This window comes from Phyllobates terribilis, unplaced genomic scaffold, assembly GCF_046119375.1.
Source record: "Phyllobates terribilis strain yellow unplaced genomic scaffold, ASM4611937v1 Scaffold_14__1_contigs__length_39327217, whole genome shotgun sequence".
NCBI lineage: Eukaryota > Metazoa > Chordata > Amphibia > Anura > Dendrobatidae > Phyllobates > Phyllobates terribilis.
The window spans coordinates 13,740,023-13,764,934 of NW_027362774.1; the positions used below are offsets into that span (position 1 = coordinate 13,740,023).

At 56.5% G+C, this 24,912-nt stretch overlaps 1 protein-coding gene across 5 annotated transcripts in view; it reads left to right on the forward strand.

Annotated features, from left to right (window-relative positions):
* Positions 1 to 24,912, forward strand: part of FHOD1 (formin homology 2 domain containing 1) — an 82,525-nt gene that overhangs the window by 40,908 nt on the left and 16,705 nt on the right. For 3 of the 5 annotated variants that reach the window (XM_073659698.1, XM_073659702.1, XM_073659700.1), the window contains exons 3-12: positions 12,724 to 12,788; positions 13,051 to 13,118; positions 13,235 to 13,340; positions 13,443 to 13,537; positions 13,612 to 13,723; positions 13,952 to 14,046; positions 15,910 to 15,933; positions 16,102 to 16,245; positions 18,990 to 19,330; positions 22,347 to 22,457. In XM_073659698.1, coding sequence (XP_073515799.1) covers positions 12,724 to 12,788; positions 13,051 to 13,118; positions 13,235 to 13,340; positions 13,443 to 13,537; positions 13,612 to 13,723; positions 13,952 to 14,046; positions 15,910 to 15,933; positions 16,102 to 16,245; positions 18,990 to 19,330; positions 22,347 to 22,457 — 1,161 coding nt within the window. The remainder of the gene's footprint in view (positions 1 to 12,723; positions 12,789 to 13,050; positions 13,119 to 13,234; positions 13,341 to 13,442; positions 13,538 to 13,611; positions 13,724 to 13,951; positions 14,047 to 15,909; positions 15,934 to 16,101; positions 16,246 to 18,989; positions 19,331 to 22,346; positions 22,458 to 24,912) is intronic. The other 2 variants (XM_073659699.1, XM_073659701.1) reach the window with 1 other exon arrangement.

Here is a 24,912-nt window from a genome sequence, read left to right on the forward strand (position 1 = left end):
GAACTCCTGGAAGACTTCCGCTTCAAAGGCAGGTCCTTGGTCCGTCAGCACCTGCTCTGGGTATCCGTGTGGACGGCAGAAGTGCTGCTGGAAGGCTCTAGCTGCTGTTTGAGCCGTTAAGTCCTTGACGGGGACTACAACCAAGAACCGGGAATAGTGATCCACGATGGTCAACGCATAGACGTAGCCACTTCTGCTGGGGGTCAGTTTTACATGGTCCAAGGCTACCAGTTCCAACGGCTGCCTGGTGACGATGGACTGCAGGGGAGTCTTCTGGCTGGCACGGTCCTTCCTTCTTAGGTTGCATGGGCCACAGTCTCTGCACCACCTCTCGATGGTTCCTCTCATGCCTACCCAGTGGAACCGCCCGCGCAGCAGGAACTCCAGCTTCTTCCATCCGAAGTGCCCAGCTCCGTCGTGGTATGCCTCCAGTACCATAGCCGCGTTTCTTCTTGGCACCACTACTTGCCAGACCAGTTCATGCGTCCGGGAGTTAACCATTCTGCGGCACAACTTCCCCTTGTAAAGAAACAGTCGACTCTTCTCAGCCCACAGTTGCTTGGTCTCCTCCGGAGCGTCTGGGTCAAGGCGGGCATCTGGCTGAGTCAGCATCTCCTTCACCCGTCGGACGGCGGGGTCACTGTCCTGCGTTTCCGCCCAGTTGTAATGAGGTAAGGGGTTGAACGTAGTGGATTGCTTACCCCTTACACGGTGGGAATACTGGGTAGTCCCATGACGGTGAAACGCGGGGAGTTCAACTTCTTCCAATTCCTCTGGATCTTCCCCTACGTCCGGTAGGTTTGGCATTCTGGACAAGGCATCCGCGTTGGTATTGGAGCGTCCTGCCCGGTATTTAATCGTGAACTCATAGTTGGACAGGCGGGCCATCCATCTCTGCTGCAGGGCACCGAGTCTTGCAGTGTCCAGGTGTGTCAACGGGTTGTTATCCGTGTACACGGTGAACCGGGAAGAGGCGAGGTAGTGCTTAAAGCGTTCGGTGACTGCCCACACCACTGCCAGGAACTCTAGCTTAAATGAGCTGTAATTCTCAGGGTTTCTTTCGGTGGGTCGCAGTTTTCGGCTGGCGTAAGCAATTACCCGTTCTCTCCCCTGCTGGATCTGGGACAGTACGGCTCCTAGCCCGATGTTACTTGCGTCGGTGTAGAGGATAAAGGGCTGGCTGTAATCAGGGTACGCCAGGATTTCATCCCCCGTGAGGGCCATCTTCAGCTGGCGGAAGGACTCTTCTTCCAGCTTCTCCCATCTGAAGGGCGGCTTCTGGTTCTTGGCCTTCCTGGACTGGCCTATCAGGAGGTCCTGCATAGGAGCTGCCTTTTTGGTGAAACCGGGAATGAATCTTCGGTAGTAGCCTACCAACCCGAGGAACTGCCGCACTTCCTTTACGCTGGAGGGTCTTGGCCATTCCTTAATCGCGGTGATCTTATCAGGGTCGGGGGCCACTCCGTTAGCACTCACCACGTGTCCCAGGTACTGCACTTTTGGTTTTAGCAGGTGACACTTCGACGGTTTCACCTTCAGACCGTAGTTTGCCAGGGCTTCAAACACCTCCGCCAGGTGTTTCAGGTGGTCCTCGTAGGTTTTGGAATAAACTATAACATCGTCCAGGTACAGCAGGACCGTCTCAAAGTTCCGGTGTCCCAGACAGCATTCCATCAATCGTTGGAAGGTTCCTGGTGCGTTGCAGAGTCCGAACGGCATGCAGGTAAACTCGCTAAGTCCCATCGGGGTGGTGAATGCGGTCTTCTCCCGGTCCGCCTCTGCTACAGGAACCTGCCAGTACCCGCTAGTGAGATCCAAAGTGGAGAAGAAGTTAGCAGATTTTAAAGCAGCCAAAGACTCCTCTATTCTTGGTAAGGGGTACGCATCTTTGTGTGTGATACGGTTGATTTTCCGGTAATCTACACACATTCTCATGGTGTTGTCTTTCTTTTTAACCAAGACTAGTGGAGCTGCCCAGGGACTACAGCTATCCCTGATTACCCCAGCCTCCTTCATGTCTCTAAGCATCCCCTTGGCGTGTTGGTAGTGTGCAGGGGGTACGGGACGATACCTCTCCTTTATGGGAGGATGGTCTCCCGTGGGGATGTGATGTTCCACTCCCTTCACTCGCCCGAAGTCTAGCGGGTGTTTACTGAACACTCTCTCGTATTCCTGGATCACCCGGTAGACTCCCTGCTTTTGGTGAGCGGGTGTGGAGTCAGTACCCAAATGCAGTTGCTGACACCAGTCCTCCATTTGTTGCTTAGAGCCGTTACCTTCCTCTGGATGAGATGGAGGCAAGGATTCCACGGACTGTACAGAATTTTGGTTGATGGTATACAATTTGGCTAGCGTAGCATACCGGGGCAGGTACACTTCCCTCTTCCCTATATTTATTATGCGAACGGGCACCCTCCCATGGCGTACATCAACCACCCCCCGTGCCGTCAAAATGTTGGGCCTACTATCTGAGTAGACTGGTTCTACCATTGCCTGGTAATCTCTACCTCTCAGACCAATAGCTGCCCGGCATCAAATCATCATTTCACTTTTTGGGGGCATGGCAATAGGGAACGGGTCACACATCCTCACGCTACCAATCTCACCACCGGAGAGTTCCACCTGTTGCCGTCGCATCAGTGCCCGGATCTCTTTTTGGAGCACTCGCTGCTGGCCGGAGCTGGCGTTCTTGGCAACCTGCTGTAAAATAAGAATCACCTCTGCAAGACAATTTTCAATCACATTAGTTCCTAGAGTTATCTTTGGGTGACTCTCGCGCTTGTCAATGTCCACAATGATCAGTCCCTGTGCTGCCAGTTCGACTTCACAGATTTTAATGGTCATCTCTTTAAATCCGATCTGTGGCACGGGTTGACCATTGGTGGCGATGATACTCAAGTCGTCGTCTGGGTAGCGGGTGATATCCGAGTCATTCCAGTACTGCTTGAAGAGCACGTACGGGATGGTGGTGACCTGTGACCCGGTGTCAAGTAGGGCACTCATAGGAATGCCATCCAGTACTACAGGCAAGACTGGACGTCCTCCCACGTATTTGTCACGCCAGTTCGATGGGCCTGGTGATCTTATTCCTAGGGGTTGGCCCTCTACCCCAGGTTGTGCCAGTTTTAAAGGACAGTACCTTGCCATATGTCCGGGTTGATTGCAGCGGCGGCAGATGGGTTGTCCGTCCTCGTTGTATCGGTCGCTGGGTCTTCCTCTGGCCGGTGGGGTCCTCCTTGGTCGGCGCCACGGGATATCCTCCGGTCCGGATGCCAGCTGGATCTTCTCTGGAGTAGAAACCTGTAAAGACTGCACAGTTCGGGTTAGCGCGGCAACGCTTTTAGTTAGCTCTTGGACCTGATGGTGCAGGTCTGTAGCCGGGTCACTGTTTAAAGCCTGCGCATCAGCTCCCACAGGCCCTGCAGACAAGGGCGCCGTCTCCTGGTGGTAAGTGATAGCAGGGCGCCTGTGGGTCACAGCGCCACCTGGTGCCGGTTCTCGGAGCACCCGGATGGCTCTGTCCTTGAACTGTGCAAAGTCCAGGTCAGGGTCCTGTAAGGCCATTGCCCGCAACTGGGTTCGGTGGGCATTGCACAGTAGACCCTCAATAAATTGTTCAGTCAACAGCTTATCTTCATTTCCCACGCTGTCAGGGTCTGCCTGCTTAATGGCTCTCAGGGCCTCTTGTAGGTTTAAAGCATAGTCTCTTATACTCTCATGTGCTCGCTGCTTGCACCCGTAAAATCGAAGCTTTATTTCGGCTGAGGTGCGGGTGTCAAATGTGTCTTTCAGCCGGGCTAGTATCTCTCTGACAGTCCTCTTCCTCCCAGGTGGCCAGGACTTTACCTCCCTTTGGGCTGCCCCTGTTAATTGAGCCACCAGGATGCTCACTTTTTGCTCTTCTGTGAGGGTGTACACCTGGAAGAGGCTATCCAGCCTTTCTCTGAAGTCATTTAGGGTATGTGACTCCCCTGAGTACTGGGGTAGCCAGGCTGCCCCCGGGATATAGGGCATGGTGAAAGGCATGACCGCAGCAGCGGTGGTGCTGGCGGTGGCTGTGGCAGTGAAGCTCTCCTCCGTATCCGACATCCTCCTCCCCCCTAGTGGACCGTGGTCTACCTTGCGATGATCCTCTTCCGTAGGCCGCGGCTCCGCAGTAGATCGTCAGGGTTGAGGACCTTCCGTCGCGCTCCTGTGACGTCGGCCTCTGCTGGGCTCCTTCCAGGACCTTACGCAACGTCCGGACGTGAGGCGGGGCTTCAGTTCTCGCGCGCTTTCGGAGTCCACGCCCCTCTTCTTCCCGCGCGGCGTCCTCGAGATGGCGTCCAACGGCGGGAAAGCTCCACGGATGGCGGGAAGAAGGCAAAAGATGGCGTCGGATGGCGGGAAGAAGGCAAAAGATGGCGTCGGATGGCGGGAATCTTCACCACAGGTAAGTTTATCAGTCTTTTTCAGGCACGCAGTACCCGGTGGTTGCGGGCACGGAATCCTGCCGACTACGCCAAAAGTTGACGCGCCCCCTGGGCCATGCTTGGGGAATAACCGGAGCCGGATCTGTTGGGGGTAGTAGTCCTCGTGGCGGTGACCCGGTCCGTGCCCAGGGTGTCAAACTCAGTGGCGGATTTTAGTATAAGTTGTTATATTGTTCGACTACGCCACCCGTTGAATGCGGTTATGAAACCGCCGCTGCAGGGCAGACCGCTGAGGCCGGTGGTACAGTTGTGCAGCGTGGGTAGTATAACCCCCAACGGGAGGGGTATGGCCTCAGGGCAGCGGACGTGGATGATGGGGATGGTAGAATTGCACGCAGGCACCAGGAACCACTCAGAGACGGTGCGGTGTAGTTCAGGGTCTTTACTGGTGACAAAGATAGACCCTCCCGGGAGTACTGGCTAGCGATCGGGGCCTGGTCAGTCCGTGAGCAGACAGGATCTCCCCTGGCCAGGCGGAGTTGTAGGCCTCCCCAACTAACTGTACTCTTCTTGGCTACCTTGCTAGAAGCGGGTAAAAGTAGCCCACGTCCCTGAGTGTACCGTGTGGTGCTCACCCGTATGGCCGGTGACTCGGGGCCTTCTGGTAGCCTCCGCTCCACGACAGCGGTGCTGGTCCCTTGCGTGTGACCGTGCCTTCGGGTTTCTTGGCCAGAGGACCTGAAATCCCCTGCCGGTCGGTTTCTGCTGCTGGGTATGGAACAGTCCCCACAGCCTCGGACTCCGTGTCCGGTGAGATCTCTTCAGTCAGGACGAGCTCTACAGCTTCCAGTCTCTGACCCCTTTTATCACTGCTCCCACAGAGCTCCTGATCTTACTCTCCCTGTATCAGCTCCACCCCAGACCAGACTGTGTCTCTGTCTGTGTTCTCTTCTAACCCTACCTCAGCCCCAGTTCATATAGGGGAAGTGCTTCCCCTCCCAGGACTGGGCAGGAGGTGTGGCATGCATAGGATTCCTGACCAGGAGACCTCCCACCTGCTCACAGACGTAATATTGCTATTACTGTGGTAACCAGACCCCTGGGGTTCCACATATGTACACAGTGACTGCACCAGCAGAATAGTGAGTGCAGCTCTGGAGTATAATACAGGATGTAACTCAGGATCAGTAATGTAAGGTATCTACACAGTGACTGCACCAGCAGAATAGTGAGCGCAGCTCTGGAGTATAATACAGGATGTAACTCAGGATCAGTAATGTAATGTATGTACACAGTGACTGCACCAGCAGACTAGTGAGTGAAGCTCTGGAGTATAATACAGGATGTAACTCAGGATCAGTAATGTAATGTATGTACACAGTGACTGCACCAGCAGAATAGTGAGCGCAGCTCTGGAGTATAATACAGGATATAACTCAGGATCAGTAATGTAATGTATGTACACAGTGACTGCACCAGCAGAATAGTGAGTGCAGCTCTGGAGTATAATACAGGATGTAACTCAGGATCAGTAATGTAATATATATACACAGTGACTGCACCAGCAGAATAGTGAGCGCAGCTCTGGAGTATAATACAGGATATAACTCAGGATCAGTAATGTAATGTATGCACACAGTGACTGCACCAGCAGAATAGTGAGCGCAGCTCTGGAGTATAATACAGGATGTAACTCAGGATCAGTAATGTAATGTATGTACACAGTGACTGAACCAGCAGAATAGTGAGTGCAGCTCTGGAGTATAATACAGGATATAACTCAGGATCAGTAATGTAATGTATGTACACAGTGACTGCACCAGCAGAATAGTGAGTGCAGCTCTGGAGTGTAATGCAGGATAAGTAACGTTTGTATATAATATTTGTAGTGAAGGTTACTTGTATATTTATGTTTAGTTTATACTTTTTCTGTGTTTCCGGAGCTTTCCGTTCTCGCTCTCTGTTGTATATTTATGGGTATAAGCTGTTTGGGTGCAGTCAGATTTAGGAAATCATCTCCTCACTGTTCAGTTGACCCCCATTTCCTTCCCTGCTGGTTCTGCTCGGGCCCCTTGAGCCATACTTGACCCATTGTTTGGGGCTGGCTAAGAATAGCTGGAGGCTTCTACACCATCATATTGGCTCTTGACTTTGGATAAGTGTTGGGCCAGAAGATAATGATCGCTGAGCAAATAAACCAGATCCACCCATCACGTTCTAGAGCCGCTCGCTCCGCGCCAAGGTAAACAGCGGCTGCAAGTGTTTCCTTGAGTACGTACTATATCCCAGGTAATGTCCCACAGCCGGCACCGGCCATTGTCGTGACGGATCGGCCATTGTCGTGACGGAGTGGTCTATTAAAGTGATATTACCGGCTTTTCTGCAGTGCTGTGGGTGACTGATATGAGGGGTCGTCTCCTGTGTCGGGAGGAGGCACGTGAATTCCTGAGGACCCACTATAGGAGCCATCTTTTTCTGTCCTTGGGTTGTCAGATCAGTGATGTCATGAGTTGGCGCTCTTCTAAATGATACACGGTGCTCGCTTCCCTGGCCGTGTGAGACATAAGAGGGGGATCCTGCGGTCCGCCGGTCTCCTCATGTCGTACTTTACTGCGTGTAGTAAATATGCTGCGTTCTCCTTTAGGATGGAGATTGAGAGCAGTAGTGCCTCTGATGAGCAGCATATGGCCTCTGGGTGGGTGTCCGATTTCCTGGCAGGTGGTATATTGAGGAGTTCGCCTGCAAACTCATCACTGCTCAGACCTTGAAATACAGGAGGAGCAGCTGTCTGACACCGAGCGGCCATGTCTGTGTAATGTAGATATTTATAGATGGAGAAGATGTTCTGCCACAGCCGAGACCTGACGAGCCGGGAGAGGGGTGCGCTGCCGGCGGCAAAGGGGAAAAGGGGGTGCGCTGCCGGCGGCCAGGAGGAAAAGGGGGTGCGCTGCCGGCGGCCAGGAGGAAAAGGGGGTGCGCTGCCGGCGGCCAGGAGGAAAAGGGGGTGCGCTGCCGGCGGCCAGCAGGAAAAGGGGTTGCATGGCCAGGGAAAAGGGGGTGCGCTGCCGGCAACCAGGGAGAAGGTGAGTGCGCTGCTGGTGGCCAGGGAGAAGGTGAGTGCGCTGCCGGCGGCCAGGGAGAAGGGGGTGCCAAATGAAAAGGCTTTATCCATGTGGCTTGTCTTATTATCCTACCCCCCCCCCCCCACCGGTTGTTGACTCACCTTTTTTTCCACCCCCCTACCTCCAAGTGTAGGCGTGCCACCGTCCTGCCCCCCGAGTGCCAGGGGGAAAGGGGGTGTGCTGCCGGCGGCCGCTGCCAGGTGGAAATGGGGTGCGCTGTATGTGGGAAGGGGGTGCGCTGCCAGGGGGAAGGAAGATGCGCTGCTGGCGGTCAGGGGGAAGGGGGTCCGCTGCCGGCAGCTAGGGAAAAGGGGGTGCAATGTCAGCGGTCAGGTGGTCCCCCCCAAGTGTCAGCGTGCCACCGTGTTGCCCCCCGAGTGTCGGCGGCGCGCCACCGTCCTGCCCCCCCGAGTGTCAGATCTCCTGTTCCCGCTGATCAGGATAAGTGCAGGACTGGCTGTGATAAGCCGGGGTCCGCAGCGCTCACAGCCGGGACGACATCTGCTGGGCTAAGTCCTAATCCCATTTCCTGCGGCCCGGTCACATCATCACCGCCGCCTCCTGCGCCTCCATTTCTTCCTTGTTCATAACAAAGGGTAAGGAATCCGATCTTGTGAAATATTAGGACTGTTCCGGGAAGGTAGCGGAGACCTCGGTGCCCCCCCGGCCCGTGACCTGCTGACATGGCAAGTATTAGGTGTAATCGATGGCGTGTGCTCCCCGGTTACACATCAGTCTGCTCCATCAGCGCTGACCTATAAGCTAGCATACTATAGCCCTCATCATGTCCTGACAGCCTCCGCAGCTCTGCCCTGGGCAATCACTGTCTTATAGACCAGTCTGACCGGTCCCAGGCGTTCAGCCCACGCTAATGGCCCTAACAATGGCCGGCTTCCTGTTACTAAAGCCATTGTGTCCTGATCCTCCTCCTGGAGTGCTCAGAAGACGGAGGCGGACTAAGTGTCCCAGCACAACCAGCCAGCACACAGCGCAGATCTGTACTGATCTCATGATAGGCTATATGATACCCGCCCGCTCTGTACACTGTGTGACTGCAGCACCCCTAGAGGTGGCCCCCTGCACTGCGGCAGGATATTGCTGTGATTCATGGTGTGTAATCAGGGTAATGGCTTTATGTCACATCCATGATGGTAACCAGTGATACACGTTTCCTGTGACATCACCGGCAGGACCTTAAAAATAGCAAAAAAGCAACGTAAAACCTTCACCGACTGCGGGACGAGTCCAAGGTGACAGACGCAGGATAAGACCCGAGTAGCGTCATGTAATAGCCGCTCATGTCAGGGAATAGAAACCTCACCGCTCCGACGCAGACTGAAAATCCTCTCCGGCCTAATACTTGTCACAGCTGAGGGTTTGTCACAGTCATATCCAGATCTGGGCAGATTGATACTTGAGGCCGTGTTCACACTTTGCATTCGCAGTGCGTTTTATTTGCTGGCAATTTTCAAAAAACGCATTTTTTTTTATCTCTAAAGATGACACTAAAAATCTGCATCGTAAATGCATGGTGTGAACACTGATACATTGCAACAAGCAGAAGTTTCTGCTGTGTAGACCTCTGTGTACTAGACTGGACACGTTGTAACAAACCCTCAGCTGCGCAAAGTATTTTACGGTTTCAGCTTTTGGATATAAACAATGTAATTTTCATTCTCTGACAGCAAGCGGAGGAGGAGCAGCTTACAACTTACTCTGCTGCATTCTGTGACTTGTAGTTCTACAGGAGTTGCCTGATATGGACTCCTTCATGACAGTCAGCTTCACTTCTGCGCCTGGCATTGTGCGCCATGACATCACTGAGCCGAGTAAGGATTAGAGGAGCCCAGGATGCTAGGCGCAGAATTGAGGAGCGGATGCTGGAGGTAGAGGTGAGGAGGAGCGGATGCCGGGGGGGCAGAGGTGAGGAGGAGCGGATGCCGGGGGGGGGGGCAGAGGTGAGGAGAAGCGGCTGCCGGGGGGGCAGAGGTGAGGAGGAGTGGCTGCCGGGGGGGGGGGCAGAGGTGAGGAGGAGTGGCTGCCGGGGGGGGGGCAGAGTTGAGGAGGAGCCGATGCCGGGGGGGGGCAGAGGTGAGGAGGAGCCGATGCCGGGGGGGGGGGGGGGCAGAGGTGAGAAGGAGCCGATGCCGGGGGGGGGGGCAGAGGTGAGAAGGAGCCGATGCCGGGGGGGGGGGGCAGAGGTGAGAAGGAGCCGATGCCGGGGGGGGGGGGGGGGCAGAGGTGAGGAGGAGCCGATGCCGGGGGGGGGGGGGCAGAGGTGAGGAGGAGCCGATGCCGGGGGGGGCAGAGGTGAGGAGGAGCCGATGCCGGGGGGGGGGCAGAGGTGAGGAGGAGCCGATGCCGGGGGGGGGGGGGGCAGAGGTGAGGAGGAGCCGATGCCGGGGGGGGGGGGGCAGAGGTGAGAAGGAGCCGATGCCGGGGGGGGGGGCAGAGGTGAGAAGGAGCCGATGCCGGGGGGGGGGGGCAGAGGTGAGGAGGAGCCGATGCCGGGGGGGGGGGCAGAGGTGAGGAGGAGCCGATGCCGGGGGGGGGCAGAGGTGAGGAGGAGCCGATGCCGGGGGGGGGCAGAGGTGAGGAGGAGCCGATGCTGGGGGGGGGGCAGAGGTGAGGAGGAGCCGATGCCGGGGGTGGGGGGCAGAGGTGAGGAGGAGCCGATGCCGGGGGTGGGGGGCAGAGGTGAGGAGGAGCCAATGCCGGGGGGGGGGGCAGAGGTGAGAAGGAGCCGATGCCGGGGGGGGGGGGGCAGAGGTGAGAAGGAGCCGATGCCGGGGGGGGGGGGCCAGAGGTGAGAAGGAGCCGATGCCGGGGGGGGGGGCAGAGGTGAGGAGGAGCCGATGCCCGGGGGGGGGGGGGGGGCAGAGGTGAGGAGGAGCCGATGCCGGGGGGGGGGGGGGGGGGGCAGAGGTGAGGAGGAGCCGATGCCGGGGGGGGGGGGGCAGAGGTGAGGAGGAGCCGATGCCGGGGGGGGCAGAGGTGAGGAGGAGCCGATGCCGGGGGGGGGGCAGAGGTGAGGAGGAGCCGATGCCGGGGGGGGGGGGGCAGAGGTGAGGAGGAGCCGATGCCGGGGGGGGGGGGGCAGAGGTGAGAAGGAGCCGATGCCGGGGGGGGGGGCAGAGGTGAGAAGGAGCCGATGCCGGGGGGGGGGGGCAGAGGTGAGGAGGAGCCGATGCCGGGAAGGGGGGCAGAGGTGAGGAGGAGCCGATGCCGGGGGGGGGCAGAGGTGAGGAGGAGCCGATGCCGGGGGGGTGCAGAGGTGAGGAGGAGCCGATGCTGGGGGGGGGGGCAGAGGTGAGGAGGAGCCGATGCCGGGGGTGGGGGGCAGAGGTGAGGAGGAGCCGATGCCGGGGGTGGGGGGCAGAGGTGAGGAGGAGCCGATGCCGGGGGGGGGGGCAGAGGTGAGAAGGAGCCGATGCCGGGGGGGGGGGGGGGCAGAGGTGAGAAGGAGCCGATGCCGGGGGGGGGGGGCCAGAGGTGAGAAGGAGCCGATGCCGGGGGGGGGGGCAGAGGTGAGGAGGAGCCGATGCCCGGGGGGGGGGGGGCAGAGGTGAGGAGGAGCCGATGCCGGGGGGGGGGGGGGGGGGGCAGAGGTGAGGAGGAGCCGATGCCGGGGGGGGGGGGGGCAGAGGTGAGGAGGAGCCGATGCCGGGGGGGGGGGGGGCAGAGGTGAGAAGGAGCCGATGCCGGGGGGGGGGGGGGGGCAGAGGTGAGAAGGAGCCGATGCCGGGGGGGGGGGGGGGGGGGGGGGCAGAGGTGAGAAGGAGCCGATGCCGGGGGGGGCAGAGGTGAGAAGGAGCCGATGCCGGGGGGGGGGGGGGGCCAGAGGTGAGAAGGAGCCGATGCCGGGGGGGGCAGAGGTGAGAAGGAGCCGATGCCGGGGGGGGGGGGGGGGGCAGAGGTGAGAAGGAGCCGATGCCGGGGGGGGGGGGGGGCAGAGGTGAGAAGGAGCCGATGCCGGGGGGGGGGGGGGCAGAGGTGAGAAGGAGCCGATGCCGGGGGGGGGGGGGGCAGAGGTGAGAAGGAGCCGATGCCGGGGGGGGGGCAGAGGTGAGAAGGAGCCGATGCCGGGGGGGGGGGGCCAGAGGTGAGAAGGAGCCGATGCCGGGGGGGGGGGGGGGGGCAGAGGTGAGGAGGAGCCGATGCCGGGGGGGGGGGGGCAGAGGTGAGGAGGAGCCGATGCCGGGGGGGGGGGGGGGCAGAGGTGAGGAGGAGCCGATGCCGGGGGGGGGGGGGGCAGAGGTGAGGAGGAGCCGATGCCGGGGGGGGGGGGGGGGCAGAGGTGAGGAGGAGCCGATGCCGGGGGGGGGGGGGGCAGAGGTGAGGAGGAGCCGATGCCGGGGGGGGGGGGGGCAGAGGTGAGGAGGAGCCGGGGAGGGGGGGGGGCAGAGGTGAGGAGGAGCCGATGCCGGGGGGGGGGGCAGAGGTGAGGAGGAGCCGATGCCGGGGGTGGGGGGCAGAGGTGAGGAGGAGCCGATGCCGGGGGGGGGGGGCAGAGGTGAGAAGGAGCCGATGCCGGGGGGGGGGCAGAGGTGAGAAGGAGCCGATGCCGGGGGGGGGGGGGCCAGAGGTGAGAAGGAGCCGATGCCGGGGGGGGGGGGGGGGGGGGGCAGAGGTGAGGAGGAGCTGATGCCGGGGGGGGGGGGGGGCAGAGGTGAGGAGGAGCCGATGCCGGGGGGGGGGGGGCAGAGGTGAGGAGGAGCCGATGCCGGGGGGGGGGGGGGGGGGGCAGAGGTGAGGAGGAGCCGATGCCGGGGGGGGGGGGGGGGGCAGAGGTGAGGAGGAGCCGATGCCGGGGGGGGGGGGGGGGCAGAGGTGAGGAGGAGCCGATGCCGGGGGGGGGGGGGGCAGAGGTGAGGAGGAGCCGATGCCGGGGGGGGGGGGCAGAGGTGAGGAGGAGCCGATGCCGGGGGGGGGGGCAGAGGTGAGGAGGAGCCGATGCCGGGGGTGGGGGGCAGAGGTGAGGAGGAGCCGATGCCGGGGGGGGGGGGCAGAGGTGAGGAGGAGCCGATGCCGGGGGGGGGGCAGAGGTGAGGACTGGCTGCCATGGAGGGGCGGATGCTGGACCCCAGCAGCACCAATCAGCATGCTAGTTTCTCCATACACTGTATAATCTGCGCAGGGAATCTACCGCGGCGTTTCATTCATGGGAATTCCTTTTTTTTTTTTTCCAGCAAAGGCAGACGTCCGACACTGATCCTCCGGACCCAGCTGTCAGTGAGAGTGCACGCCATCCTAGGTGAGACCCCATGAAATCACACCAGACGGAGTCTTGGCAGCATCTCCGCTCACAGGCGGATTAGTATCTGCAGATGTTCTGCAGCGGCCGGGTGTCACAGGACAGGAGGGAAGATGACGTGGAGCAGACGCCCCCTTATTAGCGCCGCTGCTCCCAGTGTTGTGGGGGGATCACCGCGGGGCAGAGGTGGGATGTGAAGTCCTCGGCGCAGGATGAATCTGTGACGCGGCTCCTAATTGCTTCTTTCCATCTCACTCCACAGAAAAGTTATACAACTCCAATGGCCCCGAGTTACGGAGGTCGCTCTTCTCACTCAAGCAGCTGTTCCAGGTAAGATTTCTCCACTGAATGTGTAGTGGGGTCACAGAAATGTGTACCCCGATTCTGAGTCCGTATTATCCTGCACCCTGAGTGTCGGCGTCACTGCTGGTTTCGTCCTTTCGCAGGAGGATAAGGATCTGGTCCCGGAGTTTGTGAATTCAGAGGGGCTGACGTGTCTTATCAAGGTCGGGGCTGAGGCCGACCAGAACTACCAGAACTACATCCTGAGGGGTAAGTCCCCAGCGTCGGACCCTCTGGGGGGCACCACACTGGCGTCTCTCCGCCCGGTCTGGGGGTGACCTGTATAACCTGATGCTTTGTGTTCTTCTGCAGCGCTGAGTCAGATCATGCTCTTTGTGGATGGGATGAATGGAGTGATCAATCACAATGAGACAGTGCAGTGGCTGTACACGCTGTGCGGCAGTCCGGTGAGTCCGTCACTGTCCACCGTCCCCGCACAACGCTAAAACGCTGGGTCCTAACGCTCCTCCTCTGCCCGCAGTACCGCCTGGTGGTGAAGACGGCCCTCAAGCTGCTGATCGTATTCGTGGAGTACACAGAATCCAACGCCCCGCTGCTCATCAGAGCCGTGAACATCGTGGATCACAACCGGGGTGAGTCTGTGCTCTGATCCTGGAGCGGCTGGGGGTCCTCACATGTCCAGGACCCCCGTGTGTCTGGCTCACACCAGTCAGGACCCCACATCTGCTGCTTACGTCACGTCGCCCTCTCTTAACCCCATAATCGACAGTCAGCTATAAACCTGACACGTCCAGCATTGTATCGTCACAATGTGTCAGGATGTAGAAGTGACCACCCGTTGTTTTACCCCTTGTACCCAGGTACCAACCCGTGGTCAAACCTCATAGATATCCTGGAGGAGAAGAATGGGGCGGACTCGGAGCTGCTGGTGTTTGCCATGACCCTCATCAACAAGGTAGGCAAGAGGTGGTGGCCCCGCACTGAGCATGTAGGGGGCCACAATGACTGACATGGCCGCCGGGTTATTGCGAATGTGGACATGGCGGCTTTTCTTGGGCACACAGGATGGCACTCGCTCTTGTATCCCTGCACCTACCTCTGCATGCCCAGCATCGCTTCCACAGCGCTTCTCCCCCTCTGCGCATGTTATGGGGTCACTCCGTGCACTGTGCAGAAGCAGAGGACCTTTCTTCTGGGGTCCGGTCAGCTGTGCAGAAGCAGAGGACCCTTCTTCAGGGATCCGGTCAGCCGTGCACTGCGCAGAAGCAGAGGACCCTTCTTCAGGGATCCGGTCAGCCGTGCACTGTGCAGAAGCAGAGGACCCTTCTGAAGGGGGTCCGGTCAGCCATGCACTTTGCAGAAGCAGAGGACCCTTCTGAGGGTGAACCAAGCCAATAATCCAGATCTGGAGTTGTGCAGGACTAGATGAGCCGCCATTCTTTTGGGTTTGCCCCTGTATCGTGCCGTCCATAGTGAGACCCCACAACTCATGAGTGACGTACTGCGGACCCCCTGGGACCTTAATATCTGGAATAATATGAGACGCTCTCCTATTTGTGTAGAAGTCTCCCTCTTTGTAGTGAGTCCAAGCGGTCGGTACTTGGCGGACAGCGAGTGCCACACCATATATTCTCAGGAGGGATCTGGAAAGATGCAGGGAACTATTATTGCAACTTTCTAAGATACTTTATAGAATGTCTTCTTATTTTCTTGCTGTCAGTGAATTGCAACTTTGCATCATTACATTGGCTCAAGCCAATCACAGCTGAGAGTTTGTTACAATTGTATCCAGTCGAGACAAACAAAAGCCTGGAATGATGATTCTAACTCAGAGGATTTGTCCAGACTGGACACAATTGTAGCAAACTCTCAGCTGTGATAAATTATTAGATCTGGACATCAAGAAGAGATCTTGAAAGTGGTGAGGAGATAAAATGCAGAGAGGGGGATTTATCATCCTTGCAAAATTTGGTGCAAAAAAATTAGCAACTTTTTGCACCCCCCTTCCCCCCCCCAGCGCGCTGCGGATTACGTGTCCCCGCTCCCTCTATGTCTGGAGAATTAATACAGAATAAATGACTATATCAGATCCTGTCGGTGTGTGTCGGCCGCGGCGCTCTCTGCACAGGGTTTATAGCGGCACCGTCACCTCATCAGACGCCGCTTGTGTTTTACATCTGCAGTCTGCAGAGCTGGGATCGCGTCCATCAGCCGCAGCCAACCGGGGGGGGGGGGGATGAGACGGGCTTAGAGGGGAAGTCTAGTCTGATGTTTAAAGGGCAAATACACCCATGATGTCCCTTAAAGGGGACGCACATCACTAGGATCTATCATCGCTTTATGACTGAGAATCTCTCACCCATTCTGACAATGAGCTTTTTCAGCCCCCTTACTGGTTTTCTGAGCAGGGGGCTGGAGTCATGTATATGTGGCTTTTATTTTCAGGAGGTCGCTCATAAAATGATGGCATATCCCAGTGATATATTATAGATGGGAATGCTGGTTTAAATTAACCCCTCATGCTTCAGGATGACACTGTCGCCCCCTGCTGGGTATTTGCCGAATTAAATGATCATATTTTTTATGATCGAAGGGCGGATTGGGGACCATCTGAGTCTTGTAATTAGCCATAAACAGCGCCCCACAGTGGTCAGATTTCCATGAAACACCATAGAAGACTAGTTAGTTTTCCTATAGGGGGGGTCCGTGCCCGCTCGAGAGCGCTCCTGCTGCTGTGTGTGCTACGGCATTGTGCATGAATGTGACATGTGCCGACCGTTCTGTGCTGAGCTTCTAATCCAGCTGTTGTCTTTTTTAGCAAATCCAATTTTCAGGAAAGCAGGTGAGTGCGACCCCCTGTGGCACCCCCTTACTGTCTGGTGTGACGAGGGGGCTGTATGTATATATATATATATATATCTATATCTATATATATCCCCATAGAATAGAGCCTTGTAGACCTTGCGGATCCTATAAGGGGCCGGTAATTTACGGATGACGCTTTTTGCAGACGCTGGGGGCGCTCCCGGACCAGGACTCCTTCTACGACGTGACGGACTGTCTGGAGCAGCTGGGGATGGAGCGTCTCATCCAGAGACACATGAACAACAAGGGGACGGACCCCGACCTGAAGCAGCGGCTGGCTCTGTACGAGGTGAGTCCGGCCTGGGAGACGTCTCCTGCCATATCTGCACTGATGAGCTGCTACCGAGAAGGAAATCCTCCTGCGTCTCGTAGCGATGTGAGCCGTCACTATCTCCTTACTGACTCTGCATTCCTCACATGCTTTCCATACACGCAGACGTCTTCAGGACTGCAACGAGCTGTGAGTGGGAATTCTCATTTCTCTGAATGCCCCTCAGAGCTCCCGCAGCTTAAAAGATTGTACTAATGCTACTATTACATTAGGAAACTGTTACTTGAGCAATTTCCTAACATTCTGACTTCCTGCAGTCACCACAAGAGGGAGCACAGGAGCTTCCTGCATACACACCGCAGGCTCCCCCTAGTGGTGACTGCAGGCAGATACCATTTTATTTGGCTGTTTTACCCACTATCACCATCTGTTCCCTCTTTCTACACCACAGCATAACTAAATGTCATGGTTTGGACTAACCTGCAGTTATGGTGCACGCACAAGAGCTGCGCCTGCACCAATAGTAGCAGATGCCACAAAAATAAATGCATATTTAAAAAAAATAAATAAATGAAAAGACTTGCAGGACATGCGTCCAGTAGCCACGTCGGTAGTCCATGGCCACTGGGCCAGAGCACTGCGAACCTCACAGGGGACTACTGATCAGAATAGGTGCCAGGGGGGTTGCAGTGCACTTGCTACGGACCACTGATATGGCCACTGGACTGGGGTCCTGACAATATTTTTGCTCAACTCTAATTTTAAGTGTTTTTTTTTTAAATAAAAAATATAATTAAAATTAATTTTCCTTTTAAAACGTGGTTTTATTTTACAAAAGTGGAAAAATAATACATATGGTTTCGCCCCAATTGTTGGCATTGCTTAAAAAATAACAGGTTTGCTTTTTCCCAGTGTCCCCCTCCTCTTCAAAAAATAATAATAATTTATATGTACCCAAAAATTTAACCCAAAATCAAACTTTCATTTGGATATTTAACAGGAAAAAAAAAAAAGTTGTAAAAACTGAAGGGAAAAAAATTATCCCAATAAATAGATAATATTGGACCTAAAAGCAACAAGGGGTTAAAAGTAAAAGTCTTTACCCTTTTTTGTGATTTTTTTAGAGCAGAAAGTCGCACGATCTGTTAAAACATCGCACGCGAGAAACATTTCTGAATATGTGCAACGTAAAAGAAGAATTTGGCCAATGCAATGAAAAAAAATCAGGACTGAAAACTTTTAAGAAAGTTGCAAAACTTTTATTTTGCAGGAGACCCTTTAAGATTGCAGGGGGGATGTATAGGTTTCTGCATAGGAAAAGCTGGGAGAAAGTTTTTGGCTGGAGTTTTTTACCTTTTTAATAGTTTTTCTGGCCTCATCCCGGAAGTTTCTTGTGTCACCTGAGCTGTTACCTGGAGGCAGAGTATATAATGTACAGACAGGTTACATGTAGCCGTGACAGAAGAGTCATCCGTCTTGTAGACACTGGCCTGGAGCCTCCGCAGTCTGACAGAAGCGCCCTCCCCAGGGGGGCTCGGTGACGTTATGTCATAGATGGAGATGGAAACACCTGATTACAGGTGACCTCCGCCTCCCAGATCGTAGGGTTGAGGTCACTTTATGTAGAATGATGCATCCCATGGTGGCGCATCTAAGGAAAGCTCCGCAGCTGCCGAAAGTCTTTTCTTTAGTCCTCGCTCCTCTTGACTTGTTGGGGGTCCTGGAATCTGCCTCTTGTCATTGCTAAAGCAAGTCAAATGCAGATTACACGGCAGTCTTAGACCGTGTTCTCACAGAACATATTTACTGTGGACCTCTGGCAGTGACCCCCGCAGCGGTACATACCTCTGTAACTATCATTGCCAAAAAGGATCTGAGGAGTCGCACATATCACCCTGCTGCACATACTGCAAATCTCAAATCTGAAGCTCCTGCCGTTTTATGCTGTGGATATATGATGTATTAAAACACAGTGGAAAATCCTGCGGCCCTCTGGCAGTGACCCCCGCAGCAGTATGTGCCTCTGTGGATATCATTGCCAAAAAAAAAGGAGCTCATTTCACCATTTACACAACACATGCAGCTCAACATTAGACAATCTTTTAGTGATGGCTGTGGACAGGCTTGGCGCTATTTTTGGTGTTTTTCTTACCCTGGACAACCCCTTTAAATATCAAAATCTCCCATCATCCCCTGCATGTGCAGTACTTGCTCTTGTAGTTTGCTTTTTTGCAGACGCCATTACTGCAGTCATGTGATGTCGGAGCAGCGAGCCGTCGTGCTCTGTCCACCTGCTTGTTGACTGTTTCCAGTGAGTGTGATGACGTCATCTCTTGGGTATAACACCGGTCGTATATTATATTATGGCCTCGGACGCGGTGAACTTTGCTTCCTTCCTATATTTGCTCTTGTAATAATCATGGCTGGGTGGTGCCCGCTGTTATCTAGGACACGTACCATCCTGCGAAGTACCTGCAGCGTCAGTGCCGGACGCAGATGGCGCGGCCATTGTACCGGAGGGTCTTGTGCTACATTCACACTGAGTATTAATAGTGATGACTGCACCAGGCGTTCACCCTCCTCATAGCGTTCTTCTGGGGGCACGGCTGCTGCAGAACATCGCATGGTTTATGTTGTGTCCTGGTCCTGCTCGCACAGCGCCGGGTATCCGCGCCTCCTCACCCGGCATCCGTCATATTACATCATGTTTGCAATTCCCCAAATGTCTCTTATTAATGAGGGGCCTTCTGTGTTTGGTGCAGAGCGCTTTAAGACTGGAGGACGGCGACAGCGAGGAATCGTCCGGCGTACCCCGCAAGGATCGGCGGAAAAATTCCCTGGGGGTAGAAGAGGGACGACGCTCCAGACGTTCCCTGGGAAACAGCGCCGAAGTATGGGCAAAGATCAGCACCCCCACCACACCTGTAGTGCCCCCTATTGAAAACTGCATTAACCTAAAGAATGGCACTAAACCATGCACCGTGCAGAAGCCCACCGTATGCATCGTACCACCGTCTCCGCCAGCAGAGAAGACGCTTCCCCCCAGCACGCCAAGGTGTGACGTGGAGCCGCTGAGCCCGGATGTGACCCCACCGAGCGAGCAGTGAGTGCAAACTTACAACACCCCATACACCGCACAGGAGCCACTGTACTATAGGGCGCAGGCGTCCTGTAACCGCCCCATGCACCACACAGGAGCCGCTGTACTATAGGGAGCAGGCGTCCTGTAACCGCCCCATGCACCACACAGGAGCCGCTGTACTATAGGGAGCAGGTGTCCTGTAACCGCCCCGTACACCGCACAGGAGCCACTGTACTATAGGGTGCAGGCGTCCTGTAACCGCCCCATGCACCACACAGGAGCCGCTGTACTATAGAGAGCAGGCGTCCTGTAACCGCCCCATACACCGCACAGGAGCCGCTGTACTATGGGCGCAGGCGTCCTGTAATCACCTCATACACCGCACAGGAGCATCTGTACTATAGGGAGCAGGCATTCTGTAACCGCCCCATGCACCACACAGGAGCCGCTGTACTATAGGGAGCAGGCGTCCTGTAACCGCCCCATACACCGCACAGGAGCCGCTGTACTATAGGGAGCAGGCATTCTGTAATCACCTCATACACCGCACAGGAGCCGCTGTACTATAGGGAGCAGGCATTCTGTAACCGCCCCATGCACCACACAGGAGCCGCTGTACTATAGGGAGCAGGCGTCCTGTAACCGCCCCATACACCGCACAGGAGCCGCTGTACTGTGGGCGCAGGCGTCCTGTAATCACCTCATACACCGCACAGGAGCCGCTGTACTATAGGGAGCAGGCGTCCTGTAACCACCCCATACACCACACAGGAGCCGCTGTACTATAGGGCGCAGGTGTCCTGTAACTGCCCCATACACCGCACAGGAGCAGGTGTCCTGTAACCACCCCATACACCGCACAGGAGCCGCTGTACTATAGGGAGCAGGCATTCTGTAACTGCCCCATACACCGGACAGGAGCAGGTGTCCTGTAACAGCCCCGTACACCGCCCAGGAGCATCTGTACTATAGGGCGCAGGCGTCCTGTAACAAGCCCATACACCGCACAGGAGCATCTGTACTATAGGGCGCAGGCGTCCTGTAACCACCCCGTACACCGCCCAGGAGCATCTGTACTATAGGGAGCAGGCGTCCTGTAACCACCCCGTACACCGCACAGGAGCCGCTGTACTATAGGGAGCAGGCGTCCTGTAACAGCCCCGTACACCGCCCAGGAGCATCTGTACTATAGGGAGCAGGCGTCCTGTAACCACCTCGTACACCGCCCAGGAGCATCTGTACTATAGGGAGCAGGCGTCCTGTAACCAACCCGTACACCGCTCAGGAGCATCTGTACTATAGGGAGCAGGCGTCCTGTAACCACCCCGTACACCGTACAGGAGCATCTGTACTATAGGGAGCAGGCGTCCTGTAACAACCCCATATACCGCACAGGAGCCCCTGTACTATAGGGAGCAGGCGTCCTGTAACAACCCCATATACCGCACAGGAGCCCCTGTACTATAGGGAGCAGGCATCCTGTAACCACCCCGTACACCGCACAGGAGCCGCTGTACTATAGGGAGCAGGCGTCCTGTAACAACCCCATATACCGCACGGGAGCCCCTGTACTATAGGGAGCAGGCGTCCTGTAACAACCCCATATACCGCACAGGAGCCCCTGTACTATAGGGAGCAGGCGTCCTGTAACAACCCCATATACCGCACAGGAGCCCCTGTACGATAGGGAGCAGGCGTCCTGTAACAACCCCATATACCGCACAGGAGCCGCTGTACTATAGGGAGCAGGCGTCCTGTAACAACCCCATATACCGCACAGGAGCCGCTGTACTATAGGGCACAGGCGTCCTGTAACAACCCCGTACACCGCACAGGATCCGCTGTACTATAGGGAGCAGTTGTCCTGTAACCACCCCGTACACCGCACAGGAGCATCTGTACTATAGGGAGCAGGCGTCCTGTAACCACCCCGTACACCGCACCAGAGCATCTGTACTATAGGGAGCAGGCGTCCTGTAACCACCCCGTACACCGCACAGGAGCCCCTGTACTATAGGGAGCAGGCGTCCTGTAACCACCCCATATACCGCACAGGAGCCCCTGTACTATAGGGAGCAGGCGTCCTGTAACAACCCCATATACCGCACAGGAGCCCCTGTACGATAGGGAGCAGGCGTCCTGTAACAACCCCGTACACCGCACAGGAGCCGCTGTACTATAGGGAGCAGGCGTCCTGTAACAACCCCATATACCGCACAGGAGCCGCTGTACTATAGGGAGCAGTTGTCCTGTAACCACCCCGTACACCGCACCAGAGCATCTGTACTATAGGGAGCAGGCGTCCTGTAACCACCCCGTACACCGCACAGGATCCGCTGTACTATAGGGAGCAGGCGTCCTGTAACCACCCCGTACACCGCACCAGAGCATCTGTACTATAGGGAGCAGGCGTCCTGTAACCACCCCGTACACCGCACAGGAGCATCTGTACTATAGGGAGCAGGCGTCCTGTAACCACCCCGTACACCGCACAGGAGCCCCTGTACTATAGGGAGCAGGCGTCCTGTAACCACCCCGTACACCGCACAGGAGCATCTGTACTATAGGGAGCAGGCGTCCTGTAACAACCCCATATACCGCACAGGAGCCGCTGTACTATAGGGCGCAGGCGTCCTGTAACCACCCCATACACCGCACCGGAGCATCTGTACTATAGGGCGCAGGCGTCCTGTAACCACCCCATACACCGCACCGGAGCATCTGTACTATAGGGCGCAGGCGTCCTGTAACCAGAGGGCCCTTCATTGTCTGTGCAGCAAAATATGCAATTAGTGTCACATTGGAGTTTTTACTTTTAGGAAAATTATTTTTTTCTAGTTCTGTTTATTGCAAACTTTTACATTGCAGAAAAATATCACAATTTTTTTTTCTGTGAAGTTTGTCGACTTCTCTACTATTTTCCTAAATATACTGCTATGCCGCCCCCTAGTGCCCAGCGGAGGTGATACAATCTCTTCCATTCGGCGATATTACCCCTCACTGTGTCACTAAACATCTCCATGTTCTCCCTGTACAGACCGACCCCCGAGACTGGCAGCACGCACAGCAGCTCCGCCAACATCTGCCTGTCCAAATCCCCCCCGGAGGTGGAGAAGACCCCCGTAGTCAATGACCGGAGTATATTTAAGTAAGTAGTGACGACACGACATTGCGGCTTATACTTTATATCACATCAGTGACGGTTATAAGATAAAAACTTTTTTTTTACTATGGGGAATAATAGAGGGTGGAAGCAACTTGAAAAACTAATGCAGAAAGTTAATAAACTTTTCATGAACTTTTTTTCACATTCTTTTGGAGCTGCATTGATAAGTGTGTGACTTTAAGCTGCAGCACAGAGTATTACAGCAATATAATGTGCCGCTGACAGCTGACGTGATCCTCGGGGCGGCCGGTCAGGTTGTAAACCACTGGGCTGCTTGCTGTCGGCTCTTGTAAAGTTCCCAGAGCGGGGGCTGGGAGTGGAGAGGGGGAACCTTTTGTCTCGCACTTGTTTCCATAGTAGTGGCCGGGGCGCTCTCCGCAGGCCTCTATTCAGGACATCGACCCGCAGACATGATGTGAAGGTGAGTACTGCGGTGGTTGGGGGGACATGGGACCCCGGAGGTGCGAGGACCGGGAGCCGCTGGTATGTGGCGGGTGCAGCGCCGGTCCCCGCTCCTGGATTACAAGCTCAGATCAATGGCCATTGTGCAGAAACCCTACAGAAGAAAAAAGGAGCGAGTGCAAGACACAGAGTACTGCGAGGAGGTGGGGAGGGGGTGGGGCATACAGTGGCTCTCACTGGGTGGGCTACCAGAAAGAACGAGGGACCCTGCCTACCATTACCCTCAAAGAGGTGCCTGAGCTTTCTACCCGCATCTCCTATAGCCTGCAATGGACGGCAGCCAACAGTCTGCTCACAGTGGTAAAGGTGGGCCGCGTGCCCTCCATCTCTGCGCTGATGGTAATGGTGGGTGGGTGCCCTCCGTCTCTGCACTGATGGTAATGGTGGGTGCCCTCCGTCTCTGCGCTGATGGTAATGGTGGATGGGTGCCCTCCATCTCTGCGCTGATGGTAATGGTGGGTGGGTGCCCTCCATCTCTGCACTGATGGTAATCGTTGGTGGGTGGGTGCCCTCCGTCTCTGCGCTGATGGTAATGGTTGGTGGGTGGGTGCCCTCCGTCTCTGCCCTGATGGTAATGGTGGGTGGGTGCCCTCCGTCTCTGCGCTGATGGTAATGGTGGGTGGGTGCCCTCCGTCTCTGCGCTGATGGTAATGGTGGGTGGGTGTCCTCTGTCTCTGCGCTGATGGTAATGGTGGATGGGTGCCCTCCATCTCTGCGCTGATGGTAATGGTGGGTGGGTGCCCTCCGTCTCTGCGCTGATGGTAATGGTTGGTGGGTGGGTGCCCTCCGTCTCTGCGCTGATGGTAATGGTTGGTGGGTGGGTGCCCTCCGTCTCTGCCCTGATGGTAATGGTGGGTGGGTGCCCTCCGTCTCTGCGCTGATGGTAATGGTGGGTGGGTGCCCTCCGTCTCTGCGCTGATGGTAATGGTGGGTGGGTGTCCTCTGTCTCTGCGCTGATGGTAATGGTGGGTGGGTGCCCTCCGTCTCTGCGCTGATGGTAATGGTGGGTGGGTGCCCTCCGCCTCTGCGCTGATGGTAATGGTGGGTGGGTGCCCTCCGTCTCTGCGCTGATGGTAATGGTTGGTGGGTGGGTGCCCTCCGTCTCTGCGCTGATGGTAATGGTTGGTGGGTGGGTGCCCTCCGTCTCTGCGCTGATGGTAATGGTTGGTGGGTGGGTGCCCTCCGTCTCTGCGCTGATGGTAATGGTTGGTGGGTGGGTGCCCTCCGTCTCTGCGCTGATGGTAATGGTTGGTGGGTGGGTGCCCTCCGTCTCTGCGCTGATGGTAATGGTTGGTGGGTGGGTGCCCTCCGTCTCTGCGCTGATGGTAATGGTTGGTGGGTGGGTGCCTTCCGTCTCTGCGCTGATGGTAATGGTTGGTGGGTGGGTGCCCTCCGTCTCTGCGCTGATGGTAATGGTTGGTGGGTGGGTGCCCTCCGTCTCTGCGCTGATGGTAATGGTTGGTGGGTGGGTGCCCTCCGTCTCTGCAGTAATGGTGGGTGTCCTCTGTCTCTGCGCTGATGGTAATCGTGAATGGGTGCCCTCCGTCTCTGTGCTGTTGGTAATGGTGGGTGGGTGTCCTCTGTCTCTGCCCTGATGGTAATGGTGGGTGGGTGCCCTCCATCTCTGCGCTGATGGTAATGGTGGATGGGTGCCCTCTGTCTCTGCGCTGATGGTAATGGTGGGTGCCCTCCGTCTCTGCGCTGATGGTAATGGTGGGTGGGTGCCCTCCGTCTCTGCGCTGATGGTAATGGTGGGTGGGTGCCCTCCGTCTCTGCGCTGATGGTAATGGTGGGTGGGTGCCCTCCGTCTCTGCGCTGATGGTAATGGTTGGTGGGTGGGTGCCCTCCGTCTCTGCGGTAATGGTGGGTGGGTGCCCTCTGTCTCTGCGCTGATGGTAATGGTGGGTGCCCTCCGTCTCTGCGCTGATGGTAATGGTGGGTGGGTGCCCTCCGTCTCTGCGCTGATGGTAATGGT